The sequence below is a fragment of the Pagrus pagrus genome (genome assembly GCF_965226575.1).
Source record: "Pagrus pagrus genome assembly, chromosome: 19".
Lineage (NCBI taxonomy): Eukaryota > Metazoa > Chordata > Actinopteri > Spariformes > Sparidae > Pagrus > Pagrus pagrus.
In genome coordinates this window covers 14,560,777-14,585,054 of record NC_140203.1, presented here as the reverse complement: position 1 = coordinate 14,585,054, position 24,278 = coordinate 14,560,777, and the positions used below count along the sequence as shown (strand labels likewise).

The window sequence follows — 24,278 nt, the reverse complement described above, 5'->3', positions numbered from 1 at the left end:
GATATTTAATAGCACGGACACATGAGAGAACATGCTTTATTGAAGCTGAGTGCTGTCAGCATCACTGACAGACTGTCTGGTGAGAGATTGTCATAAAGAATGATAATGATGCTCAGCTGGATGTGTAAATAGGAAGATCTTTGCCAACATGTTCACCACATTAACTCTGTCGACAGCTTGTTGCTCTGCCCTCATTGTTTAAAGTCCGCTCAAAAACATGTTTTGCTTATTGTGACTTTGCTTGCTTGTTTGACCTTCACGGTATAGAGAGATGCATATGCAATGTGGAAACTTAAAGGGACAGTTCAGCCCAAAATCAAAGATACATATTTTCCCTCTTGTCTGCAGGGCTATGTATTCATCTACTTTGTCTCGCTGATTTGCTGAGTGTTGGATACATAGGTATCTGCTCCCTTCTTCTCTTGAATGTAATGAAACTAGATGGCACCCAGCTTGTGGTGCTCAAAGCAAAAAAAATAAAAATAAATAAATACATTTTTAAAACTCAACAACCATGTCTGTTTCCATAACTCATGACCCTGTCACTCAAGATTATCCACAGATATCGTTGTGAGCAGTTTCATGTGGGAACTATTTCCTTCTACTGAACTACACACACCAACCATATCACTGTACAGAAGGAAGCGGGTGTTTACTCACTGACGAGAGGCTATCTAAGCTAGGGAAAGTTACAGCTAAGCTGAGGATGACAGCATTAATGTGTACACCCCATGCTGTCATGAACTGCCCCTTTAAAACAAATCACTATTCTGAGCAGAGTATTTTATGTTTTTAAAAAAAGAAAGATAGAAAGAAGTTCAAGCCAGATGAATAAATGAATGCTCTGTTGTTTCTGTTGTCTTAAAAATGAATCTCATCCTAAATGACTGGCCAGGAGTCAAGACTGTACACAGCACAGGTTACATGAGTTTCTGCTTACTAATCAATCATTTTTAATGCTTTAGTTATACCCATGAAAACTAGATCACAAAGAAGAGAGTGAAAGGCTCTTCTGACCTATCTGACATGAACAACAGAATCACATCAGAACCAGTTACCCAAAACCAGAACATCTTAAGAAATGAACATATCCAAAGGTTTGGTGATCTTTCAAATCCACATCTACAGTACTTTTCTCAAGCACTACTGTACAGGTGCAGTTAACACTCCTCGTGTTCAGAGCGACAGTAGCTCCTCCCTCTTCCTGCACACCTGCATATAAGCTCACCTGTAGCATCAGCAGCACAGAGCCTGCTGCACTCCTCTGGATCCCACTGTGCTCCTATCTGAAGAAAAAAAGCCTGGTGAGTAGGATGGGTTTGTTTTTTTCAAAGAAATTGTTATTTTTCTGCAATTACATTGATTAAAATTGATGATATGAATAATTTCCAACTGTTCTACTTTATTTTTTTATTAAGTGTAATAGTTGAAATGATGAAAAGAATACATACTTATCTAAATTATGATTATAAATGGAAGAAAAGGCTTCTACCACCTGCCTCAAGCTAATTAATCTCATTTTCTTGTTCACTCTCATTCAAAGTTGTCATCGCGAGTATTTGTCAGTTAATGGCAAGATGATTACCAAAGAGAAAAAAAGGAAATGAAAGTTGATTTCCTGCTGAACAAAGTGTCTCCTTGTGTCACTGGAATTCGCTCTGAATATTTTGCCGATCATTTTCCCAAGCTCTATCTTTCATCTGAACAAGGAGCGCCTGTTTCCTGCTGGCTCCTTTGTAGTGTTGTGGGAACGGTGTTGCAAGGATCAAGTGACAGGGAGACAGAGAGGTTCCCTTGGCCGCTAATCTACAGGCGCACACAAAAGCAAGCTTGCGCGAAAAACCTCAAACACATGAACACACACACACACGACACACAGACAAAGATACACTGTCCTGTGCGTGTGACATCCATACACCAACTTGAGTCTAGGTGAGCACCTGTTAAACCTAATATCAAAAAGGTTTAAAATGTAGGAAAGAAAGAAAAAAGTTCATTTGAGAAACATAGCTTTAACAATTATTTGATAACACTGAACCACATCTTAAGCAGTCCAAACCTTTAGGAAGGCTTCTATTTTTTTAAACCACTTCTCAGTTTTGTCCTCTACTTGAATATAAAATGCATCTTATTATCATAGTAATAGACTACATGAGAGAGTCTTCAGTCCTGGTGAGAGGCTCTTCTGTGACCCTGAGTTGAGCTATTCTCATTTACATATTGATTTTACACTGACTTATGTTGAAGTTGTATTTGGATGGGGCCGAGATGGACGGACTGAAGTGGCTCAGACCATAAAGTCAGTCATCTCTTGGATGCAGAAAGCCGCCATCCAGCTGTGCTACACTCATTTAAAGGCTATTTTAAACATTCTCAGTGGGTGTCCAGTGATCTTGAATATAAGCTCCTACTTGTGCATAAGTCTTGCCAAATGCTGGAATAAAACACATTTGCTCGAGGGCCACAAAAGAGCCAGATCTCATGTAACACTTGCTTTAAATGACTGAAACAGGTCGCACAGTCTGGCATTTGAAGTAGTGTATTGCCTTATGACAATTTGAACATCAATCCGCTCTCTCTTCAGTGGAATGAACCCTTAGGAGGTGAGATAGAAGTAGCATGTGTGATTGTTCTGTTTGTCTCTTCACATCTTGCCTCCATTTTATCTTTACAGAATTTGCAAAAACAGTAGCCGGTAATTGGAATATACAATATTAATGAATAATAGGTAATGATTAGTTCATAAATATCTGTGAATCTAAATCCAGAAAATTTTCTGAGTTGTTCCTTATTAACTATTAACGCACCAACTACTGAGGCACAAACTAGTAACAACTCATTAATTACTGATTACTTACTAATCATTAGTTACTACTTTTGGGTACCTTTAAGTAAAGTGAAACATAACATTGAGTAGTTACCAAGTAGACTCATTAAATACTAATTACTTAATCATACTAATGACTCAACCATTAGTTACTCGGCATAGTTACTTGGTAACTACTCTGTAATGTGTTTCACTTTACTTAAATGTACAAGATTTATTAATAAAGTATATCCCAGTCTGTTGGTTAGTTACTCATAATCTACTATAAAGTCCCCGAATCACAGTTATTCAAGAATTACTTATTAACGATTCATTAACGATTAACGATTCATTAACGATTAACGATTCATTAACGATTAATGATTCATTAACGATCGAGTTGTTCCTGATTCATTCCTTACTTGCTCCTTAGTACCTACTCACATTTCTATATGCTTTATTGTAAAGTGCTGCTCAATTGTCTAATTTCCAGTTTTGTGTCTCTTACAGCCACCCTTCATCATGGCCTCCAGCATATCGGTGAGGAGTTTCTCCATGAACCGCCAGCCCTCCTTTTCCAGTCGTTCTCTGATGGACACGGGCCGCGCTCGCTCCCGCGCTTCGGTGTCTTTTGCCGCCGCCATCCCGCTCAGTCGCTCAGCCTCTATCAGCCAGGATCTCAACGGGCCAATAAGCCTGCAACTTAATGGAGTGCACGGCAACAGCACCAACGACAAGGAAGCCATGCAGAATCTCAATAACCGTCTGGCCAACTACCTGGACAAGGTACATAAAACAGTAACAGCACTGTTGAGCTGTTGGTCAGCAGCCAAATGGGTAATGGTGTATCTCCATTTGGCTCCATGCAGACAAGTAAATGATACTATTAGTAGCAAACTGAAGCACTTTGAAAATTAAACTCTTTTTTTCTACCTCCAGGTGCGTACGCTGGAACGCTCCAACGCTGACCTGGAGATGAAGATTAAGCAGGTGATGATCGACCGAATTCCTAAAGGTCACGACCTCGACTCCATGATGGCTCAAGCTCATGCTGTTGAGCAAGAGGTAGGCGTGACGACACATACATTATTCAGACAGTTCTAGATTAACAGCCAGACTGCATGTGGGGAGTTTTGTACTGTATGTGTCAATCAACAGAGCTCAAGGTTATGAGGACTCTGGTTATTTTACATAGACAAAACATTCATGCAAATGTCGACATGTCGTGTCTTGTAGCAGGCGCTGCATCAGTAGATTCATCAGAGGCAGAATTTGACTCATGTTTCATCTTTGAGTTAACTTGTACCAAACCGAGCCTGAGTGAAGTTAATGATTATTTTGACTATCGTAACTAAAGAGGAAAAGTTACAGTTTAATGAGGTCGGTATGTGTTTCCTTATTGCGCAAGGATTCAAGTTGTTCATGTGTCTTTTGTAACCATTAATAATTCCACTGTAAAGTAAAAAATACTACATAGAAGAATGTGTTAGACTACAGGGTGAAGACTGACTTTAATGAAGGACCTGATGTCTTTTTCAATATTGTTACCTCTTGTTCATATTTGTCAGGTGAGGAAGAGGACCTTGGAAAATGCTCGTCTCATGCTCGAGATTGATAATGCTAAACTGGCTGCTGATGACTTCAGAATCAAGTGAGTGGTAAATGATTACAGTGAAAATTTTAAAAATGAAATGGGTGTCTGTTGTCTATCTTTTTTTTATTTGAATCATCATTTTAGATTTTAATTCACGTCCTTGATTAAAGTTTTACCACATCAGCTAAATGGCAGTACATTGTGGCAGAATTAATTTAATAATTACATTAGATTTACATTTAAATTTTGTCACATTTTAGTGCAATATTGGATCAAGTGAGTCCTAACTGTTGAGATCAAGACAAACTATTTCTTATTTCATATATAAAGGTTTGCTTTCGATCTGCAGACATATCTGGTCTTGTAAATTTATGATGCACCTTCTAATGTAATTAAAAAACAAGTAAATAAACATCAAGTATTCTGTTTTTCTGCTTTTCTCTACCATTTTATTCTTTGGACTTTACCAGGTGGGAGACAGAGCTGGTGATGTGTCAGTCTGTGGAGCGTGACTGTGTCGCTCTGAAAAAGGCCAAAACCGACCACGAGCAGATCATTGCCTCTCTGAGGGGAGATCTGGACAGCCTGAAGGAAGAGCTTTACTTCCTCAAGAAAAACCATGAGGAGGTCTGTTTGCACTTCTTTTCTCCTAGTGTTGGTATGCAGGCCTTTTAACACTCCGTCTTTATCACATTTACTTTGCCTTCTCCATTACTTGACATTTGCATGGTCTCGCTTTCATTCTGGCCCCTCCAGTTATTCTCCAACCTGCCCTCACAAACAGCAAGTTGTTTGATATCGTGCTGACCCAGTTTGGTCGACTCAAGAGGTCTAAGCCGTATAGGGAGGGGGGGAGGTAGGTAGAGGTGGTCCTCTGGTTACTACACACAAAAGGAGTAGGTAGATCTGGTTTCCCAAACCTGCTCTTTCTGTCCAATCAGCTGATACGAGGCGTCCGGACCTCTGTCCTCTGGGGCGGATGAGAAATAAGATAAACTCCAAACTCACCAAAGGAAGGATTGATCTCTTATACTTACAAAATGTGAATTAGGCTGCACAGATCCAATTCATGAACGATATTTGAGGCCACTGACAGAACTCAACAATGATGTGGTGCAAAGAACTGACCTTGCATGCATAACACCCATGTAAACTTATTCTTATTTTTCTTATGATTTGCTTATTTGGAAGATTTTCCTTGGAAAGTGGTGTGATGGTGGTTTGCTCTTTTAAACTGACTCACTAAACACTGTAAAGACTTCTCTGTCTGCTCTCATCTACAGTATGTAATCTATGTCAGTCCTTTATGTTGAAAACGGGGACTTTCCCCCGTTACAATGGAAAAGTAGCACCTGTCAGGGTCAGCTGGGAAACTAGTTCACACTGTTTTCTCTCCTTTTTTCCACCTCATGATCAAGATTACAACCAGTGGGCGTAAAATAAAGAATATAATTGAACTTTTTTGTCCAACAAAGGCTGGGAAATTGTGTTAATATATATCAAGATCAGAAAATTACGTTAAAGCGCACTGCAGAGAAATGAGAGTGAAAGAGATCCAGCGAGCTCGTATGAATCGAGAGCAGAAGCGTAACGTGTGTGTGTGTCTGTGTGTGTGTAACGTGAGCTCGGCCCCATCAACTATTGATGGAGAACATTTAAATTATAAAGATGCCCTCACATCCTCTCTGCCACCCTGGGGTGTAGGATGTCTCTTGTACACACAAGTATATTCTCACAAATGGAATGACTTAAAGCTACTACAGGGAACTTTCATTTTTGCGGTTGCTTCTGGCAAAAGACGACAGTGGTGAAACAAAGTAAACTTGGTTTTGCTGCCGCACCACCAGACTACAGAGCAGCTTCTGACATCAGGCTGTGCGACTCTTCAGTTCATCCTCAGCACTCTGCCACGATAATAATATTTATCTCTTCCGCTCTGTAGGAACTGGAGCAGATGAAGTCTCGTATTGCCAGAGATGAGGTGAACGTGGAGGTGGACTCTGGTGTGAGCGGGCCGGAGCTGGGCACCATTCTGTCGGACCTACGTTCCCAGTATGAGGGGATTGTCAAGAAGAACAAGGACCAGGCCGAACAGTGGTACCGCAAGAAGGTGTGGGAAGGAACTACAGTGCTTTTCTAATGACCAGAGAATTTATCTTAATCTACCAATTCATTGAAATAAGACTGCCACTGATAATATTTTCATTAGCGATTAATCTGCTGATTATTTTTTCAATTAACTGTTAAGTTGTTTAGTGTTTGATATATCCAAAAATATATGCTCATCCTGACTTTTAAAAAGGCCAAAATCTTGAAATGTCCAAAACCCAAAGGTATTCAGGAAATATTGCAAATCCTCACACAGGAGAAGCTTTAACCGGAGAATGTTTTGCAATTTTTTTTCATGTTTTTTGCTTGAAAACTGACTGAAATTATTAATATATTATCTAAATGTATGGTGACAGTCTAATCCTACTGAATCAAAGTTGAGGGGTGAGGGGAAACACACTGTCAGTACATGTTCGTGCATTTATTTAATTTAATAATTAATGTCTTTTCCTCCAGCTGGAGACTGTGCAAAACGAGGTGAAGGAGAGCAACGAGGCTCTGAGGGGATCTCAGAATGAGCTGATGGAGAGGCAGCGCTTCCTGCAGACCCTGGAGGTGGAGCTGGAGAGTCTGCACAAACAGGTGAGCAACTTCACCTGAGGAGCAAAATAATAACACGGACACACCAAGAAACAGAAGAGCATACATCATCATCAGTGTGACAAGTGTTTACTTGTCAGCATACAATGAAAATGGTGCCAGAGGGGACTTGCTTAATTGCATGTCTAAGCTAAAAATAACCGTGCAAGTGGTATTTCTGCATTTAGATCTGTGCAAACAAGATCTAATGCACATAGAGGCGTGCAAACACTACAAGAATGATTTTAAAATATTGTTATGGGTATTACCTTTTGACAAAGCCGAGATGAGTTACGGTTTTGTGCCAAAGAAAGGGCAGTTTTATGAGGGATTTGTCAAGTAACAACACAGAAAATCCTCACAGAGGTTCGGATTCAGTCTCAGTTTGATCAGTTTTTTAATTTGTGCATATGCATGTAACTGTATCATCTGTCTGGGGAAAATCTGGGAAAGGTCTATTTGTTTTTCTCTCTTACAATCCTGTGATGACAGTCAACATGTTTTCATGTTAAGTCAGGCAAGGACATTCTGGATTCAGTTGCAAAATTGAATGGGGGTGAGTTTCGGTGGTTAGGTGGCGGTGGCTAATCCTGTTTGAGCCGCCAGTATTTGTTTTGGATGTCAAAGCCTTGTCAGTTCACAGGTATTCGCTGATAATGATTTAGGAAGTAATTCAGGAGAAGCTGAGGTTTGATTTCTGCTGCCAAACACCTTGTGAGGTAATGTGAGGAGGTTGAAAAGCCAGAACCTTTGATACAGGCCAACCTGAAGCATCACATTACTGTACACAGACAGTACAGACACTGAGATGATGGGTAAATGTTTGGAATTACAGAATTATGAATAATTTAGGGACATTTCTTGAATTGGACAAAGATTATTCAAGTGTTCCAGGTCAGCAATCCTTCAGCTGATAAAGTGATAGGATTACATGCAACATTAAAGGCACACAATGGTAATATCAGATCCAGGTATGTGGCATAGGCAGATCACCTCTCATAATTTTTATCTTTTCTCTCCTCAGATAGCCGGGCTGGAAGGTAACCTGGGTGAGACGGGTCAGAAATACTCTAGTGAGATGGAGCGGCTGCAGGCCAAGCTGAGCCAGCTGGAGGATGACCTCTCCCAGCTCAGGCTGGACATGCAGCGCACCAAGACCGACTACGAGCAGCTGCTCCGCATCAAGCAGAACCTGGAGATGGAGATCGCCACCTACAGGCGCCTGCTGGAGGGAGAGGAAACGTGAGTTTTCACTGGTCTGAGGAAGAAATTAGATGATTAAAAAGGGATTAATGCAGAGGTTAAAGGAACATTCTAGTTAGTAACAATATGAGTCTTATTTTCATAGTTTTGACCATTATTCCGATCAGTAATAATAACATTGTTACATTTGCTAAATGTTAAAATATGTACAGACCAACACCCTGGTTCAACTTTGAGCCACCACAGTTATCAAAGTTGTGCACACCCAGTTTTCCTGTGAAATAAGGCATTAATACAAACAGGTGCACTCTCAACTGTTGGTTTGTTTTAAACCTGTCTGACTGCCCATGAGTCGTAAGGTGTATTGACATTATCGGGGGGAAAACAGCCTCAGCAGCACTGACCTTTGTTGACCACTGCTTCAACCAAAAGATGGACAAGAAACAAATTACTTGTTTTTCTGAATTTCCAGAACTGTATAATAACAGACTGGAAATGTAGCGATCTACAGTTAGCAACATTAGCATTGTAGCTAAGGAGGTACCAGCGAGTGTGGTAAATACTGTCAACCAATGTCTCAGCTAAAGGCCCTTGTTTTTCTGCTTACATGTGAATACACCATTACCACATTAAACTTTGTTGTAGGCTTTTCATTGTGTTCCCGAATGTCAGCTATTATTTTTGTGAGAATGTTAAAATCTTAACAAACGGGGGTGACACTTCATAAAGATGTCATAAACCATAACTTTCCCTCCGGTTTAAAACTTGTAAAGCATCAATCAAGACACCTTTCATCATCTAAACTGGACTCAGATGAGAGTTAGATGAGAAAATCAGTAACTAGCAACTAGCAACTATCAGGTCAATGCAGCTGATTGTAACATGTTTCCATTCTGCTCCTCAGAGTCAAGGAAGTTCCTCCTCCACCAAAAAGTGAGTGCCTGGCTTTTCATTTTCAACTGATAAAAGAAAGCAAAGTCACTACTGCACATTGAAGCACGGTATTATGTAACAGTGCATTAGTAAGGAGTGAAGCACTGCTCGCTCATTCGTGTTAAATGCATCTTATCACAATCCCGAAGGACACATCAGGGAGGTAAAGAGTGACTAAAGCTGTAATGATGAAGGAGATAAGTTGAGCAAACTGTTCACTAATGTTTACTCAACATCCGCCGCATAATAGCCAGACCTTATATGGATTCAGATGTGGATTAAGGACTGCATCGTAGTGAGGCTGACAGACATATGTTCTTTCACAAACACACCCATGAGGCCCAAGACTAACGATTGTTTTATGAACGTCAAAACAATGCAAACAGGGCTAACAGCTCCTATAGCAACAAAGTTGGGTGTGAAAACATTTATCCCGATGTTGTAACTGTGTGTTAATCCCACTGAGTCACGCTGCAGGATTAGCACACTGCACTGTGTTTTGAAAATGTACATTGAGGTCCTGCGTGAGACAGGAAAGTTAAGCAGTTGCAGCTGTTTGTACAAACCACTGACTGTAGAAATCTGGACGGGGCTTCTGGGTCTGAGAAGAGGAGGGCCTCACTATACTGGCTCCAAAGAGAAGTCCACTCGCATGACAGTTTATGAGAAAACGACCTTACTTATGACTTGATTCATCACCTCAATAAATGGTTTCCTAATGAGTTTATGGTCTTAATCACTAGTTTCAAGTCTTATTCAATATGATATGATGTTCATTTTGTTAATTATGACCCCGTTTTAGGGTAAAAAGTCGCTACCACTGTGTATGCTGGAGCTCTCAGTCAGATCCATTTAGAATATCCTCCTTAGCTCCACCTCACAAATGACACAAATGTCAATAAATAGATATTAGATTGAAAATACTAATTTTATCTCACTGATTCTAATATTTTCCCTCATCCCTCTCCTCTCAAATCATCTCTTCCACACCATCGCATCTCATCTCTTATAAAAACCATTTTAATTTTTTCCCATCTTTCCTTTCTCTTCCATCTCATCTTCCATCATCTGTTTTCCATCGCAGCTTACTATCTCACCAGTGTAAATCTCAAATTATCCAAATCAAACTCATCTCATCTCCTCTAAACTCATATTACTGTTTCTCTGATCTCATCCCAAATAATTTCAATTTTCCTCTCTCCTCATCCCTTCTCATCCCATTTCATTTCATCTCTCTCCGTGCAGAGGAGCCTGACGTTCGCACCCGGAAGATTGTGAAGGTGGTGACTCAGACGATGGTCAACGGCAAAGTGGTGGACGAATCCAGCGAGGTGGAGCAGATCGAGGAGACCAAGAAATAAAAAGGGGACTGGGGAGGGGGAAGATAGATGGTAGGATGAAAGACGTGAGGATGTGCAGAGAGAGAGGGAGAGGAAATTAAAAGATTGGTGTCAGAATATTACACGAGGTGTGGTGCATCATTTATTCTTACAACTGAGAAAATATTACTTTGAATTGGACATTTTGGGGATTTTGCTCAACTATGAATGTTTTGTGATTTCAGAGAAACGTTGACCTGTCAGTGACACTTTAATTCATTTCTGGAGAAAATGCCACAAACAGCTGTAGCTACGCATGCTTATACCAGTAATGAATAAAGAAATGTCTGTGTTTGTGTGAGAGCAACCGATTAACCACCTTATATTGTTATACTTATGCTGTTTTACTTATAACATTCTGTGTAGTTTAACAAGATATTTATTTCTTAGTGTGGAAAACTTTACTTCAGTAAATGTAATACGTACTTTTACAACGATATCATTTAATCGTATTTGCTGTTTTTGTGTTTGTATTCTGTCGAAAATAAAGTTTCTTTACTCCATCTTACTACCTCTACGTCTCAAATCTCTCGGATAAATCATTTTACGGCTTTAATACTGAAATCAGCAAATGTAAATGTACAGTTTCCTCAGTGTTGGGATGAAAACAAACCTGATAGTGTCAAAATTGGGGGTTTGTACCATAGGTCAGGGGATCACCAATGTCAGTAGGATTCATCATCAGGGGATCATGAATATCTTTCCATTATATTTGAGATATTTTGGTTTGGACGGTCTGACAGACTAACGTTGCCACCCCTAGAGATGCACTGTAACTGTGGCAAAAATTCACAGGAATAACATCACTACCAAGAGCCTTAAAACAATAAAAACATGAAAAGTTTGGCCTCATTAAGATCGATTTTGCGATCAGTTTATTGCAGCGATTAGCGCATGGGTCGGCAATGGTGCTGAAGGACGCAACTGGGGGAATATCATTGTTTAATCTGTTATCTCTGCCGGCATAGCGCCAGGTTTCTTGCTCCCAGCTTGGGATCAACAACTCTTTCAGACATGTTTTCTCCATCTGCGACAAGTATGCAGAACGCTTCTCCTCTGCTGCTGGGGCAGTCGCCTGGCAGCACGATGTTGTTTGAGGCACCAAGCAACATAAAAGAAACAGACCTCTCAACGTCTGTGCATGTGTCTTTTTATGGCCTACATGACAGTATGTGTAACTGTAAACCCTGACACCAAAGAGTCATGTCAACCAGCCATAAGAACACATAATATTGAATCTCCCGTAATGAACCATGTAAACTTTGAATAGTTTGAAGTTGAGTTTTTATAAACTTTGGCTGCAGTGGCTACAGTCACTTTTTTATACAAATAATCTGTGTCCATTAAATTGTTTGTCAGGAAGATAAAAGTATCTACTGTGGGTGAACCATTTGCTTTATAGTCAGTGCTGGTAATAACACATGAAGCCTCCCCACAGTTATTACGAGTGAGCGCACATCTGTTGTCATTGAAGTTATAGGTATGAGGTAATGTCTCTTATCAGACAGGAGATTCGCTGCATGTCTTTCATCACGGACGCTTCAGACGACAACTCTTGTAGTTACATGTAATGAGACTGGGTTGTAAAATAAAATCGTTCAGAGGCACACAATATGTGTGTAAGTGTTGGGACATGCAACGGAGATTTGTGAGACAAATGATGAAGGATGACTGCCATGCTGTTGTCAATATGTTTGTTTTGTATACAAGGGCTTATCTGTGAGTTCTAAAGCTAGAAGACACACAAATAAAGTGACGTAACTCCATTGTGAGTAATTTTAGGGGAGGGAGTTTCCCCCTTGTTACACTTCAGAGGAAAAAATGTGACTGTATTGTATCACCTGATCCCTTAATAACCAAGTCCTGCCTGAGCACATATAACAACCCCACTGTGACTTCCATCAACCCTATAATTTAAGGTCATGACCTTTTGACCTTACTGTGTGATGCTGACTCCACCGTATCTGTGGCTAACTCCACATTTTACAATCGTGCCAACATTTTCAGGTGGTTTACAATTTCCAAAATTGTTGTTTTCAGAACGAACACGATGAGCGGAGTGGACGAGCAGAACACACAACAATAAATCAAACTCCAGCCTCAGGTTGTCCTCATGAGCCTCTTGTTGTCCTGACCCTGAAATTGTAACGGCACATCCTGTTTACAGAGCATGCAGACAGATTTGTCAAGGCCCCTCCGGCAGATTCCCAGTCGGACGACTCAAAGAGTCATAAAACCTGAGAAAGAAAATCAGGTGTGTCAGAAGGAGCAAAAACAGAGAGACAGCAGGTCAACACATACAGTGAGCATGTCAACAGGTAGACATTTGGCAAAACAGATAACAGAAAGTCTGATAAATGTCTCACACTGTTCCTGTGATCATAATAACAGTAATTCACCCCGTTCACCCCCCATCAACAGCATTTAATTATTTCATTATTTTAATGCCTCGCACATTAACCCCTCTAACCAGCTGACTGCTGATAAGTAATGGGAAGGTGTCTGTTTTAGACAAAGAAAATGCCCTCTGTAACCCCACGAGGACACAATTCCCCTCAAGTGGAAAGTATTTCTATAACGTAAGTGAATGAGAGTGAACCCATGATATAAAATGTGTCTTTGTTCTGTAGGATTAACAGCATTCAAGACCTTTTAAAACCTGGGCCAGTTTTTAGACAGCTACTGTAGCAGCACTGCAAAAACACATTTTAACTCCTAAAACTTCATTCAAACATTTGAAAAAACAACAAGTTTTTCTTTTCCATCTCAACTTGTTTCAGGAATTTTTCATTGTGATTTTCTTGATATTCGCACATCAATCCACTATTATAGCAAGAGATGCACACACCCTTTTCCTGAAACAAGGAAAACTGCACTAGGAGCAATTCTCTTGGTATTAGAAATATGTCTTGAAGGCTGATACTTCATATAAGATCACTCATTTGTACATACACACCTATTAAATTTAGATGCCTTGTTACACATTGAAACAGCAATAACAAACGTTGCTGGCAATTATGAGCCACAATCGTTTGGTCCAACATGTATTACTGTTGACATTTTAAAGGTACTACAAAAATCCCACAAAATGTATACTCACGCACAACCGATCATGACAAATACAAATAATAAATGGAAAAATAGGATCTGCACACTAGATAATGCTCCCAAGAACATTTATAACCATCATGTGACATTTCAGGTCCTTTAGACATGAAACTAAAAACACACCTTACAAGAACCTGAACCGTAGAAATCACCTGGCAGGTCATTTGACCTTAAACCACAAAGAAAAAGAAATACACAAAGAAGAAGACCTTGTAAGTACAATGCATTTGTCCATTGTATTCTAAACCACCCAAATACAGCACAACAGGATCATCAGGCAAGAAAACTGTCACAGGCTATACGACAAAAATCCCTTCAGTCAGATCAAATCTCATCCCCACCCTGAGCCCACAATTACACACACAATAGCACCAGTTATCTTTCAGTGCCACAGAAGTCAAGCTTCTATTATGACTGACTGGACACTTGATGAATCAGTCCCTTTGTTTGGCTGCCGTGGTGTCAATTTAGCAACTTTTCCAAACCTGTCGCCCAGAAATAAGGTTCATTTACTTATTAATTTGTAATCTAAATTTCTTGGAGATAAAGTTCAGCTAAATAACAGAAACTGGAAGCATTTTTGACATCTTGCCTTACGCTCTGTGAAGACATCCACCTTTTATATGTATCGTTTATTGTTAGTGATGTGATCACTCTGTCTCTGGTGGATTGAATCTCAGACTGCTGAAGAAGAAGCAAAGCAAGTATTGATACGGTGTTATTGCCCTCTAGTGGACAGATCTTGTAAGTCATATCCAATGTACAATTTTTATATAAGATAGATAGTTTTGAACAGTAAAGTCCATTCTGCCACAGAGCTGGTTATTTCTGGCTGGATGCAGCGACATGATGCAGTGAGTTCAAACTGCTGATCCAATCAGAGCTTAGCTAGTTTACGGGCAGCGTGACTGAAGCTTTGGCCTCCTGCACTGTCCCGCCAACCAGTGTCATCATCGCAGAGATTACCCACAATCCCCTGTCTGGCATTCCCAATTTACGACTGGGATCCAAATAAAACTGAGCAAAGGAGAGCAAAGTTATTTTTATATTTTTTATTTTAAGACTTTTAACCATGGTGCTGAACATAGAATAAGAAGGGAGTTTTATAACGTACTTACTAACTAACTCCGTCCTTAGTAAACTATGAATAGTGAGATGTTTAAAAATAAAAGAAAATAACAGAACGTGGTGTGACACTGCTGATTTTTAGGGCAAATCAATCAATCTAGCACGCTTCTGTGTTATAAAACACTGGCACTGGAGACTCTTGCATTGTACTATTCCAGTATGGGTTTAAAAGTTTTTCATCATTTTACATCTTGAAAAATAAGTCTACTAGAATGGCACTGACTAGCACGTATACCTCCACCAAGGCCCAACAGTCCCCTTTAATTCAATCAAGTCTAATCCAATGTCAGATCAAACATAATTAAATTGCTGGATGCAAATATTTGCATATCAAATTGTACTCACTCATAGATACCAGCCACCTAAATACACCTGTTTTCCCATAAAGATCCATGTGTTATTCCCTGAGGAATCAACAAAAATGTTGAGAAAAAAAAGCATTTCTGGATCCTTCTTTTTTATCTGTATCCACACCAAAAGTTAATGGGGCCTATTCTGGGCTGAGACCCATCCTCCATCCAAGTTTCATGGAAATCTGTTTTGTAGTTTTTGTGTAATCCTGCTCACAAACCAACCAACCAACAAATGACACAAGCAAACACATAACCTCCGTGACGGAGGTGATAAACACTGCAAAGAGTAACTTGATTCAATGCGTTTCCAATGCTTCCGTATTGTTTTTGTACTGTATAATAATGTACCCAGACAGAACAAAGCTTCTAAAAGCAGCATTCAAATAATCTGAGTTTAGGAAAATTGTAGAAAAAGTTGATTTCTTGAGTCACAATGAAGTGTAATGATCGAAGTTCAACGGTCACATTGAAAAGGAAAAAGAAAAGTATATGAGACAATAAATTGCTTATTGGAAATGTGGATTTCTAGATTGATTAAAAAAAGAGAGAGAGAATTTAAAAATAGGCTGGATTGCTGACTGTCCTCCATGAAGTAATCCAGGACATCAGGTGTTTTGTATTGATTAAGTGTGTTGTGCCACCATTATTGGCTTTAGCACCATTATCTTCCAGCTTGTTGCATAACATGAGCAGGATTACACCCCAGCAATAGAAACAAACAGCCTCCATCTGTCCTTCTGCCTCTCTGTCAGTCAGCATTTCCTTGAAGTTGACTGCATTTTACCTATTTAGGGATGTAACATAAAAAAATGAAACACAACCAGGACCACTTGGGCATCAGAGTGGTTTTTTTTCTAACCTCGCCAGTCAACTTTGAAATCCAAGCAACGCGTGGCTTCAGGGAGCTCCTGATGTGATCCTTGACCCCTGGAGCTTGCTAATTGAGTTAGTATAATAGGACTACAGTCTCTGAACATCAGACCACCAGTAAGCCCATTACTGCTCAGTGCGTATTGTGTTGGGTTTGGCTGCATTCTCCTGAGCTCAGCGGGGATCACAGCGACTTACATGGCCAAAGTGCAACATGTTTTCAAGCCTGAGCTGCTTGAGTTTTTGTGTTTTCATGCTTCAAACAGCTTTATCCTTCATTTTCTGACTACTAAGTGATTTGTGTAAATGAGCAAATACACGTGGCACAAAAGGGACAACATTCCAGTGATATTTGTTTAGAAAAATATGTTTTATTTTTATTTTTCATTCACTTAAAACACCACAGGAACAGGGACATTTTCATTGGACAAACAATGGATGGACACAGAGTGATAAATGGAGGAAAGGTTTCACTGTCATCTAATGTTTTTCCTCTTCTCAATCTTTTTTTTTTACTCTTTGTATCTGTCCATTTACTGCACATTATCACTCTCACATGCACACCTTCTGTCTTCTCACTCTTCTGCACCCCTCAGACTCTCTCAGCTCTCTTTACTCCCTCTTTCTCTTTAGCAGGCTCCAGACTGCAGGACGGGCTGAAACTCTCCGGCCATGCAGATGTCCTCCTGCTTCTGACGGACGACGCGCTGGATGGCTGGGGGCAGGCCACGGGGGTTCCTGGAGAAGATGAGAGCGTAGCCGTCCTCGCAGCTGCCATCTTCCTTCAGGGTGCGGCAGGCGTAGGTGATGGCGTAGTTGTCATAGTCGGTGTCGATCACCCAGTAGTTGTCGCCTGGTTAGAGAGAAATGAAGATGTTAGTCTGTGTGAGGAGGAAGGAGGTGATATGTGTGAGGTGGGTACAGTATGTGTGCACAACTGACCTCCACTGGACAGGTAGCTGGCCAGTCCCTGGTAGTTCATGAACATCTTGCCGGGGGTGGTGGGGTCAGGGACGGAGTACTGGGCGGCCATGTCAGCACACACAACCCAGAAGCTGCAACAACATGTGAGCATCAAAGTGAAAAATGAGAAACAAATCGTGAATCTCTTGGTTAATATTGTTGTCCATTTCTCGCAATTGCAGGAACTTTTAATATGTTTGTAAAAGTGCATTCAAGCCCACATTCCTGGGTTAAAAAACACCTCTTCCTAATCCTCCATAATCCAGGGAAAACCCGGCTTGTAGCTAATGCTGTTCAGAATGTGCTTACACCTGTTTCTGTCTTAAATCTGCAGGTGGACCACGAGCAGAGCCTGAGCAGCTTTTTCAACTGCCGACCCTGAATAACAGAATATTTGAGCTGCCCTCGGGAGTGAGGAAGGTCTTTGTGACCAAACTGACCCTTTGAAAATCAAGTCTATCATCCCAGAGAGTACAAAAAGTCCCTTGTTGGCCTTCTGATTTACCCGAACAGAGTGACACGACCCTTGGAGGAGGCGGTCATGGAGCCGTCATCATCGATGGTGTACTCAGCTGAGATGTTGTCCTGCAGGAACAGGCCCTCTGGGTCTTTCTTCTGCAGTGCGTACCACTTTCCTGAATACTGCAATAAAAGCATAAAGTCGGAAGTTATTTTACTTTCTTTTTTTTCTTACTTTTTCACAACATGCTTGTTTGTGTGTTTCAATTCACTCACCCTCTTGGGGTCAAAGTCCTCTTTGACTGTGAAGCTGTCGACGACACAGGAGGCGGACAGACAACGTTCTACACAGGCCACAAAGACCAGCAGCAGGGCCAGCTTACAGGATCCCATTCTGAAATGAACATACATATAAGTTATATTAGGGCTAGAACATTTAAATATAATAGTATCATTACTTGACACAGCACAAAATAATCCAACAACTCCTGATCTCTTGTATATGCTATCAACACTATATAATACCTGTGCTGGAGCAACACAGCGCAGTCTAAAAAATCTATTTGTGTGTCAAAATATCTATAAAAAGTACATCTTTAAACTGTAACATCACATTATACAGTTACATGATTCGCAAGTCCTTATTTCAGCAGTTACAGCCGACAGAGCAGACAACTGACAAGTTTCCATCCTTCACAGAACATAATCTCAAAAGATTTTGCTGATTGTTTCAGCATTAATTCAAAGTATTCTCCAAACATGAATCTAGATTGTAAATTATCTTAAAATCAGTCAAATTTCAGCCTCTCTTACCTGTTTTGGTTCACAGAAGCAACAGTGATTAAGATTCTACAACCGTCTGTGGTGATCGACCAGATTGGCTTCTGAGTGTGAGGCGGCCTTTATATACACACTCAGCAGACGAGCTTATGGCTAATTTTCATTGCTTGGAACTAAATAAGGTGCTTAAATCTAGAGGTAATCCTGTTGGGTAGAAATCCTTACCGTAATCTGGCTTCAATGTTCAAACCTGCCCAAGAGTTACTAACAAACAATAAGACCTTTATGTAACTGACTGGAAGCACAATAATACAGGCTCATGGATATGTGAGCGGACGCAGGTGCAAACACATAAACAGACCAAACAGGAAATGATTTTGAGTTTACTCAACTGGCTTTTTTAAGTACTAATAATTGAAAAAACATGGCCAAAACACATGGCCATTAGTAAGTCTCATGCCACCAGTGTTGCTAAGTGAATCTTTAGTGACTTAGAGGAAAATGCCGTCTGAGACAACAGAGAATTAATCTGCAAAGACAGCAAAACATTTCTCAAAAGGAAAAAAAAAAAGATTGCTTATGTTCTTTCAGCTGACAGCCCCTATTAGCACAAAGAATAATAATGAGAGCCCAACAAAACCCTTGGCAACGCTTTATATAAAGGTCCTACTAATTAGCGTTAGTTAATTGGTAATAAGGTCTTTAGAGTAAAAGCTCACCTGCTAGTCAGCATTTCACATGTACCAAAGCTAAATCCTTGTGGCACAGGTTTGATTCCAGGCTGGAGCACGTGCTGCATTTCTTGTAATATTTAAAAAAAATTAATAAAATGTAATAAGTGCATAATGAAGAATTTATTAAGCTTAATAAGTAATTGTTGTTGCATTAGACCCAGAAGCTGCTAAAAGCATATAGTTAACTACTTATAAATGCATAATAAAGTATGTATTAATCTTAATAAAGCATCAAAAGGGGTTTAACATAAAAGGTAAGTTGGCTTTTATTCACGCTCTTTGGCATCTAAACTATTAATAAGTGCTAACTAACATCTCTTTAATCTTACAATAAACATGGCTATTATGCTATCATTAACATTTCACAATTAACACTTCTTATCCATGTTAATATGCATTCTATAAGGGCCTAATTAATTTTTACCTAACACTTATAACAAGGACCCTAATATAAATCATTACCTTACTATGCCATAGGACACATGTTCTATCAATGGCCTATAGGGTGAACACAGCCACTTTTGATCTTTGTGCTCTGATGTCTGGCTGATGAACAAAAGCATTTTGTATGCCCTAAAAAGCAACTTGTAAACACAAAGTTTCCGTTTCACAAATATTATACATGAAAAAAAGCTCTGTTCAGAAAGAGTTTTTGATTAAAGTCACTGCCCGTTAGAATTTTAAGGAAAAGATGCAACTTGTCCATTTAACTTCTTTAATTGGAAAAGCTTTGATGAAAAAATAAACAAATAAATGTAAAAAAATAAAATAAAATAAAATAAGTATTCCCATTGATCTTTGATCTTTAAATGTAGTACTCACTTTGGATTTGCACTACAGTTTATACTAAGTTATATAATGACCTATACATACACTGAGCGAGATATTAATCCCCTCAGATCCTTGCATACTTCGGAGAGTTCCCCAATACAAGGACTGGGAGTAGTGCAGTACACAGACAATTATTTGAATTATTTCATAAGCAGGCAGAATTACAGTTCCAGTTGGCATCACATGCACAAGACATTGAAACGTTTCTATAACATGGTCTACAACATCTATAACATCTATTACAGATGTCATCTTACATACAGCTGTTAGTTCACTACATCTACAAGAGCCACAATGAATAAATAAATACTACCTTACATGACTAGTTAAAACCTTGTTTTATTATTGTAAATGCAAATGTATTAAATTATATGTACACACACATATGTACAAAAACACACATGCTAAAGTTGATAGATTGAAGAGAACTGGACTCCCTCGAGGTTATGTCTTCTTTTGATTGAGCAATCAGTGTGTAATCCTTTAAGAAGTAGCCTGTAATCATGTCCAAAATGTCCAAATAACGGGATGATCCACTTATAATAACATCAACACTGATAATACGGTTAGATAAGGGCTTATATACACTCCTAATTCAGTTTGAGAAGGCTTTTGCCGAACAAAAGATCGAATCGGCAACTTATTGTAATGTGAAAGGGAGAAATGAGAAGTATATGAACTTTGCATGCATGAGTGTTGTTATGTACCTGCACACAAACACTCTCTCACATGGTCTGCAGTGAACTAATGAACTTTCATTTCCTGGATTAACCCCGGTCACCTGAGATTACTGCTAGCATAATATATCATGTAATAACATCAAAGTCCTCTTTGCTCTTCTATTATGCATTTATCTTTGCTCAATTTCAGTTGCTCAACTTATTTTATTTGTTGCTTTGATGTACAAAATAAAAGATGATGATTGCAGACTCATCCCACACTGACAATAATAGTAAACTGTCTTCTCTGTGACGATACAGACGGATCAGCCAACTAAGCCAGACAGATCTATTCTTTCCACTGACTGTGCTGCTCAGTACTATAATCCTGCTTGTATGTCCTGAAATAGATCATCGACAAAAATAGACTTACTATACACCTTTTTATATCTAGAGTTCTTAATGTAATTATATTCATTTAAATGTGGAGGTTAATATGGGAACATACAAAACTGCCGATATGTGACTTGGTGAGTCGTTCTTTTTATGGTGATGTATGAAAAGTTTTTATTTTATTTTATTTTGCATTTATTTGAACATATCTATAACCTTGTGTGCTATATTTTAAATATTTACATAGATTCTTAACATTATACATCTATCATGTCAAAATGTTTCTTTGACAGGGGGCCCTGGTGATTTAAGACACCAACAATGCGCCATTGTTGCAGTGCAGTTCTTTATTCAGTCAAAATAAAAGCCAAACATAATAAACTACCAGATCATGTATTCTGTGAACACCAACACAGTCCTGAGAATCGATCAATCAATCTAATCAAGCATAATATTACAGAACACCTGCATTGGTGGAGCAGCAGTGTGAGTGCCTCAACGAGGGCTGGTGCCAAAATAAGGGTCTGCTGCCATCTTGTGTTGAATGTCAGCACTGCAAGTAGAAACAGTTACTGGTCAGTGTACTTATTTCTACAATGGCCCTGATTAAATCCCTGAATGTTATTCCATTGTAAGTAAAGCGTTGACAAAAATCAAGGTTTAGCCAATGGTGAATGGAGTTTCAGCAGTTAGTGTTAGTGAGCTATTTAAGTGGATTTTAAACATTTGCAAACATAACGGGGAGATTATGGTATACAAATATTGGATAAGAAAAAAAATTTTGGACTGTGATACAGTTAATAATAAAAATAATGGAGGTTAATATGCCTACTTAAGTTCAAATATTTTTCATCTAGAATCTGTCAACCTTTATTTCAAAATAGTCAGCGCAAGTGTCCAAAGTAGTGTCTAAAGGAAATGAGGCTCGTGGAGGCAAAGCTGAGATAAATCTTCCTCTGTCACTGTTGTGTTTGTGTGTCTGGCTCCTGGATCCCTTCTGATGAGGCACAACAGCTCAGCTCATAAGCTTGGCAGTATATTAACCTCAGTATACGCCCACTTGTGGCCAGATCATTGTGGTAGTCATAGTTTCAGGACATCCTAGTTTTTGCTTTAGTGATTTAATCCTTTGTGTCAGGATCAGCACCCATCTGCCAGTCTCCCTGCTCACCCGTCTGTCTGTCCACAACTTTCCAGCCTTCACACTTTCTCCTCATTCCCTCTGCCAATGCAGTTCCCTGCCTCTCCATTTCCATTTCCAGTTTCCCTTAAATAATCTTCCTTAACTCATCTGACGCCGGTGTCTGTGTCCTGTGCTTGGGTCCATCCTAGTGACGGTGTGATAAATATCTGTAGATAGTTTTCAGAATGTTTTTTTCAGATTATGGCACTTGTTTGCAATTGCAAAATATGCACAGTAAATGATTGAATAACATTAATAAGTTGGTCCTTTTCAAGTATGGCAATGTCTTCTCTGTCTGTCGTCCAGTCTTAACAACTTTTTAACATGGATTGCCATGAAATTTGGTACAGACATTCATGGTTCCCAGAGTGTAATTCCCTCTGACTTTGGTCACATTTGACTTTTCATCTCCTGCCATCAGCTGTTTAATGTTTTTTTTATCTGCCTAGTGAAATATCTCAACATCTACTGGATGATTGAACACAAACTTTTGTAGACATTTATGATTCACAGAGGATGAATCCCAATGACTTTGGTGACCACTTGGCTTTTCCTCCAACTTTTTGAGTTTGATCTGCTTTTAGGGTAATTGTCTTAACACTATTGGATGGGAAGCCACACAATAATTTCCACCCCAGGATGAATTCTAATAACGTTGGTGATCCTCCGTCTCTTCTTCTGGTGCCATGACCAGGTGAAATGTTCATTTGTCCAATACTTTGTGTTATGAACAAATACCTAAATGACCTCAGCTGTGCATAGTGCTAGCAAATGTTAGCATGCTAACACGGTAAAATAAGATGGTAATACTTGTAAACATTGCCTAGTATTAGCCTGTTAGCATTGTGATTGTGAGCATGTTAGCACACTACTGTGTGTAAGGCCTCACTGAGCCTGGCTGACATTTTATATTGATATATGAAACTGTTGAAGATTTAAACCTCTGAGTTAAGCTATGGTAAAAATAACAATTGCAAAAATAGATCAACTTTAGCCTGCTGTGTCTAAACCTGAACTAATCCTAATGATTTAAAAGAACACAACAGGCCCATACGTAAATGTAATATATGACATATAACCCCTATATCAAATGGTAAATTATATATATATATATATATATATATATATATATATTGTTATCCTGAAGAGTGATGCTGTCATAAATGCTTCCTATAATGCAATATATGATTGTTACATACATAAATCCTTGGATATATGGAGATATAGGTGTATAACATATATGACATGCCAAGAGTAAGTATGTTTGTACATATACCAAAAAACATCTATATGTTAAATATTTATATGGTATTATATGTTGTGGCTATACATGTTAACAGTATATATATATATATATGTAAAGCATGTACGTGAAGATAATAGGATAAGATAGTAAAAATGTTCTTTTACATCAAAAGAATACATATCATGATTCTTCATATATGCACGTAATATTCTACACACACTGTATGTATAGTTTGTGTTAAACATTTATACAAATACTTTTTTGTTAAATATATCAAACATTATATACTATATTTCTATATGTATGCCTGTGCTAATCTAATCAAACTGTCCAACCACAATCACCACTACACTCTTTGTTGTACACACACACACACACACTTTGGACCTGCTGTAATCTATCATAGTAGAAGCAGATTATCTATTTGACCTTTTGTTTAAGGTGTTTATGAAACCTTATTATAGACAGGTCCTCTCTGTTCTGAATGACAGGATTAACTTTCTGTCTCTTTTTCCACTTTGCATCTGTGTGTGCTTGTTGCTCACAGTCTCATGAATGTTAAATTAGTGTCTGTGCTGTAGCTGGCTTTACTCAATCAGCGCTCTCAGTCTTTTAAATATGATAATGACAGCGGTTGCTGTGGAAAACTCAAAAAGGAGCTGCGGGGAGACTGTGTTAAAGGTTGCATGAGGAGAAAGACGGAGAGTTGGGGTGCTGAGATAATCAGCTAGTGTCCTAACTAAATAGGGCTTATGCCAGAGGAGGCCTTGTTTAATAAGGACTTAAAGAGCTTGTACAGGTAGACCTGCACAGAAACAGTGTTCTGTAGACAACACATACCAACCTTACAGATAACATGAAAGAGAAATGTTGACCTAAAAAATACAGGGCATATCATATCTCATAAATGTCTGTATTTTTTTTTATATATCTAACAGGAAATGTATCAAAATACAAGGAGTTTACTA

The 24,278-nt window shown here is 39.1% G+C and overlaps 2 protein-coding genes across 3 annotated transcripts; one reads left to right on the top strand and one right to left on the bottom strand.

Moving 5' to 3' along the window:
• Positions 1–1,229: 1,229 nt before the first annotated feature.
• On the top strand, positions 1,230–11,083 carry LOC311275021 (keratin, type I cytoskeletal 18). 2 transcript variants are annotated; one of them, XM_084383154.1, is made up of 11 exons: positions 1,230–1,304; positions 3,317–3,592; positions 3,746–3,871; positions 4,375–4,457; positions 4,871–5,027; positions 6,343–6,510; positions 6,966–7,091; positions 8,113–8,330; positions 9,196–9,224; positions 10,309–10,325; positions 10,470–10,585. In XM_084383154.1, the coding sequence occupies exons 2-11, from the start codon at positions 3,329–3,331 to the stop codon at positions 10,500–10,502; spliced, it is 1,221 nt and encodes a 406-aa protein (XP_084239280.1). In that variant the 5' UTR covers positions 1,230–1,304; positions 3,317–3,328; the 3' UTR covers positions 10,503–10,585. The 2 variants fall into 2 exon arrangements, with proteins under 2 accessions (XP_084239280.1, XP_084239279.1); XM_084383153.1 differs by lacking the exon at positions 10,309–10,325 and having other exon boundaries at positions 10,470–11,083.
• Positions 11,084–16,495: 5,412 nt separating this feature from the next.
• Positions 16,496–18,339, bottom strand: rbp4l (retinol binding protein 4, like). The gene is made up of 5 exons (XM_084383125.1): positions 18,298–18,339; positions 17,761–17,878; positions 17,531–17,667; positions 17,005–17,117; positions 16,496–16,915 (listed from the first exon to the last, which is right to left on the bottom strand). The coding sequence occupies exons 2-5, from the start codon at positions 17,875–17,877 to the stop codon at positions 16,692–16,694; spliced, it is 591 nt and encodes a 196-aa protein (XP_084239251.1). The 5' UTR covers position 17,878; positions 18,298–18,339; the 3' UTR covers positions 16,496–16,691.
• Between the last annotated feature and the right edge of the window lie 5,939 nt (positions 18,340–24,278).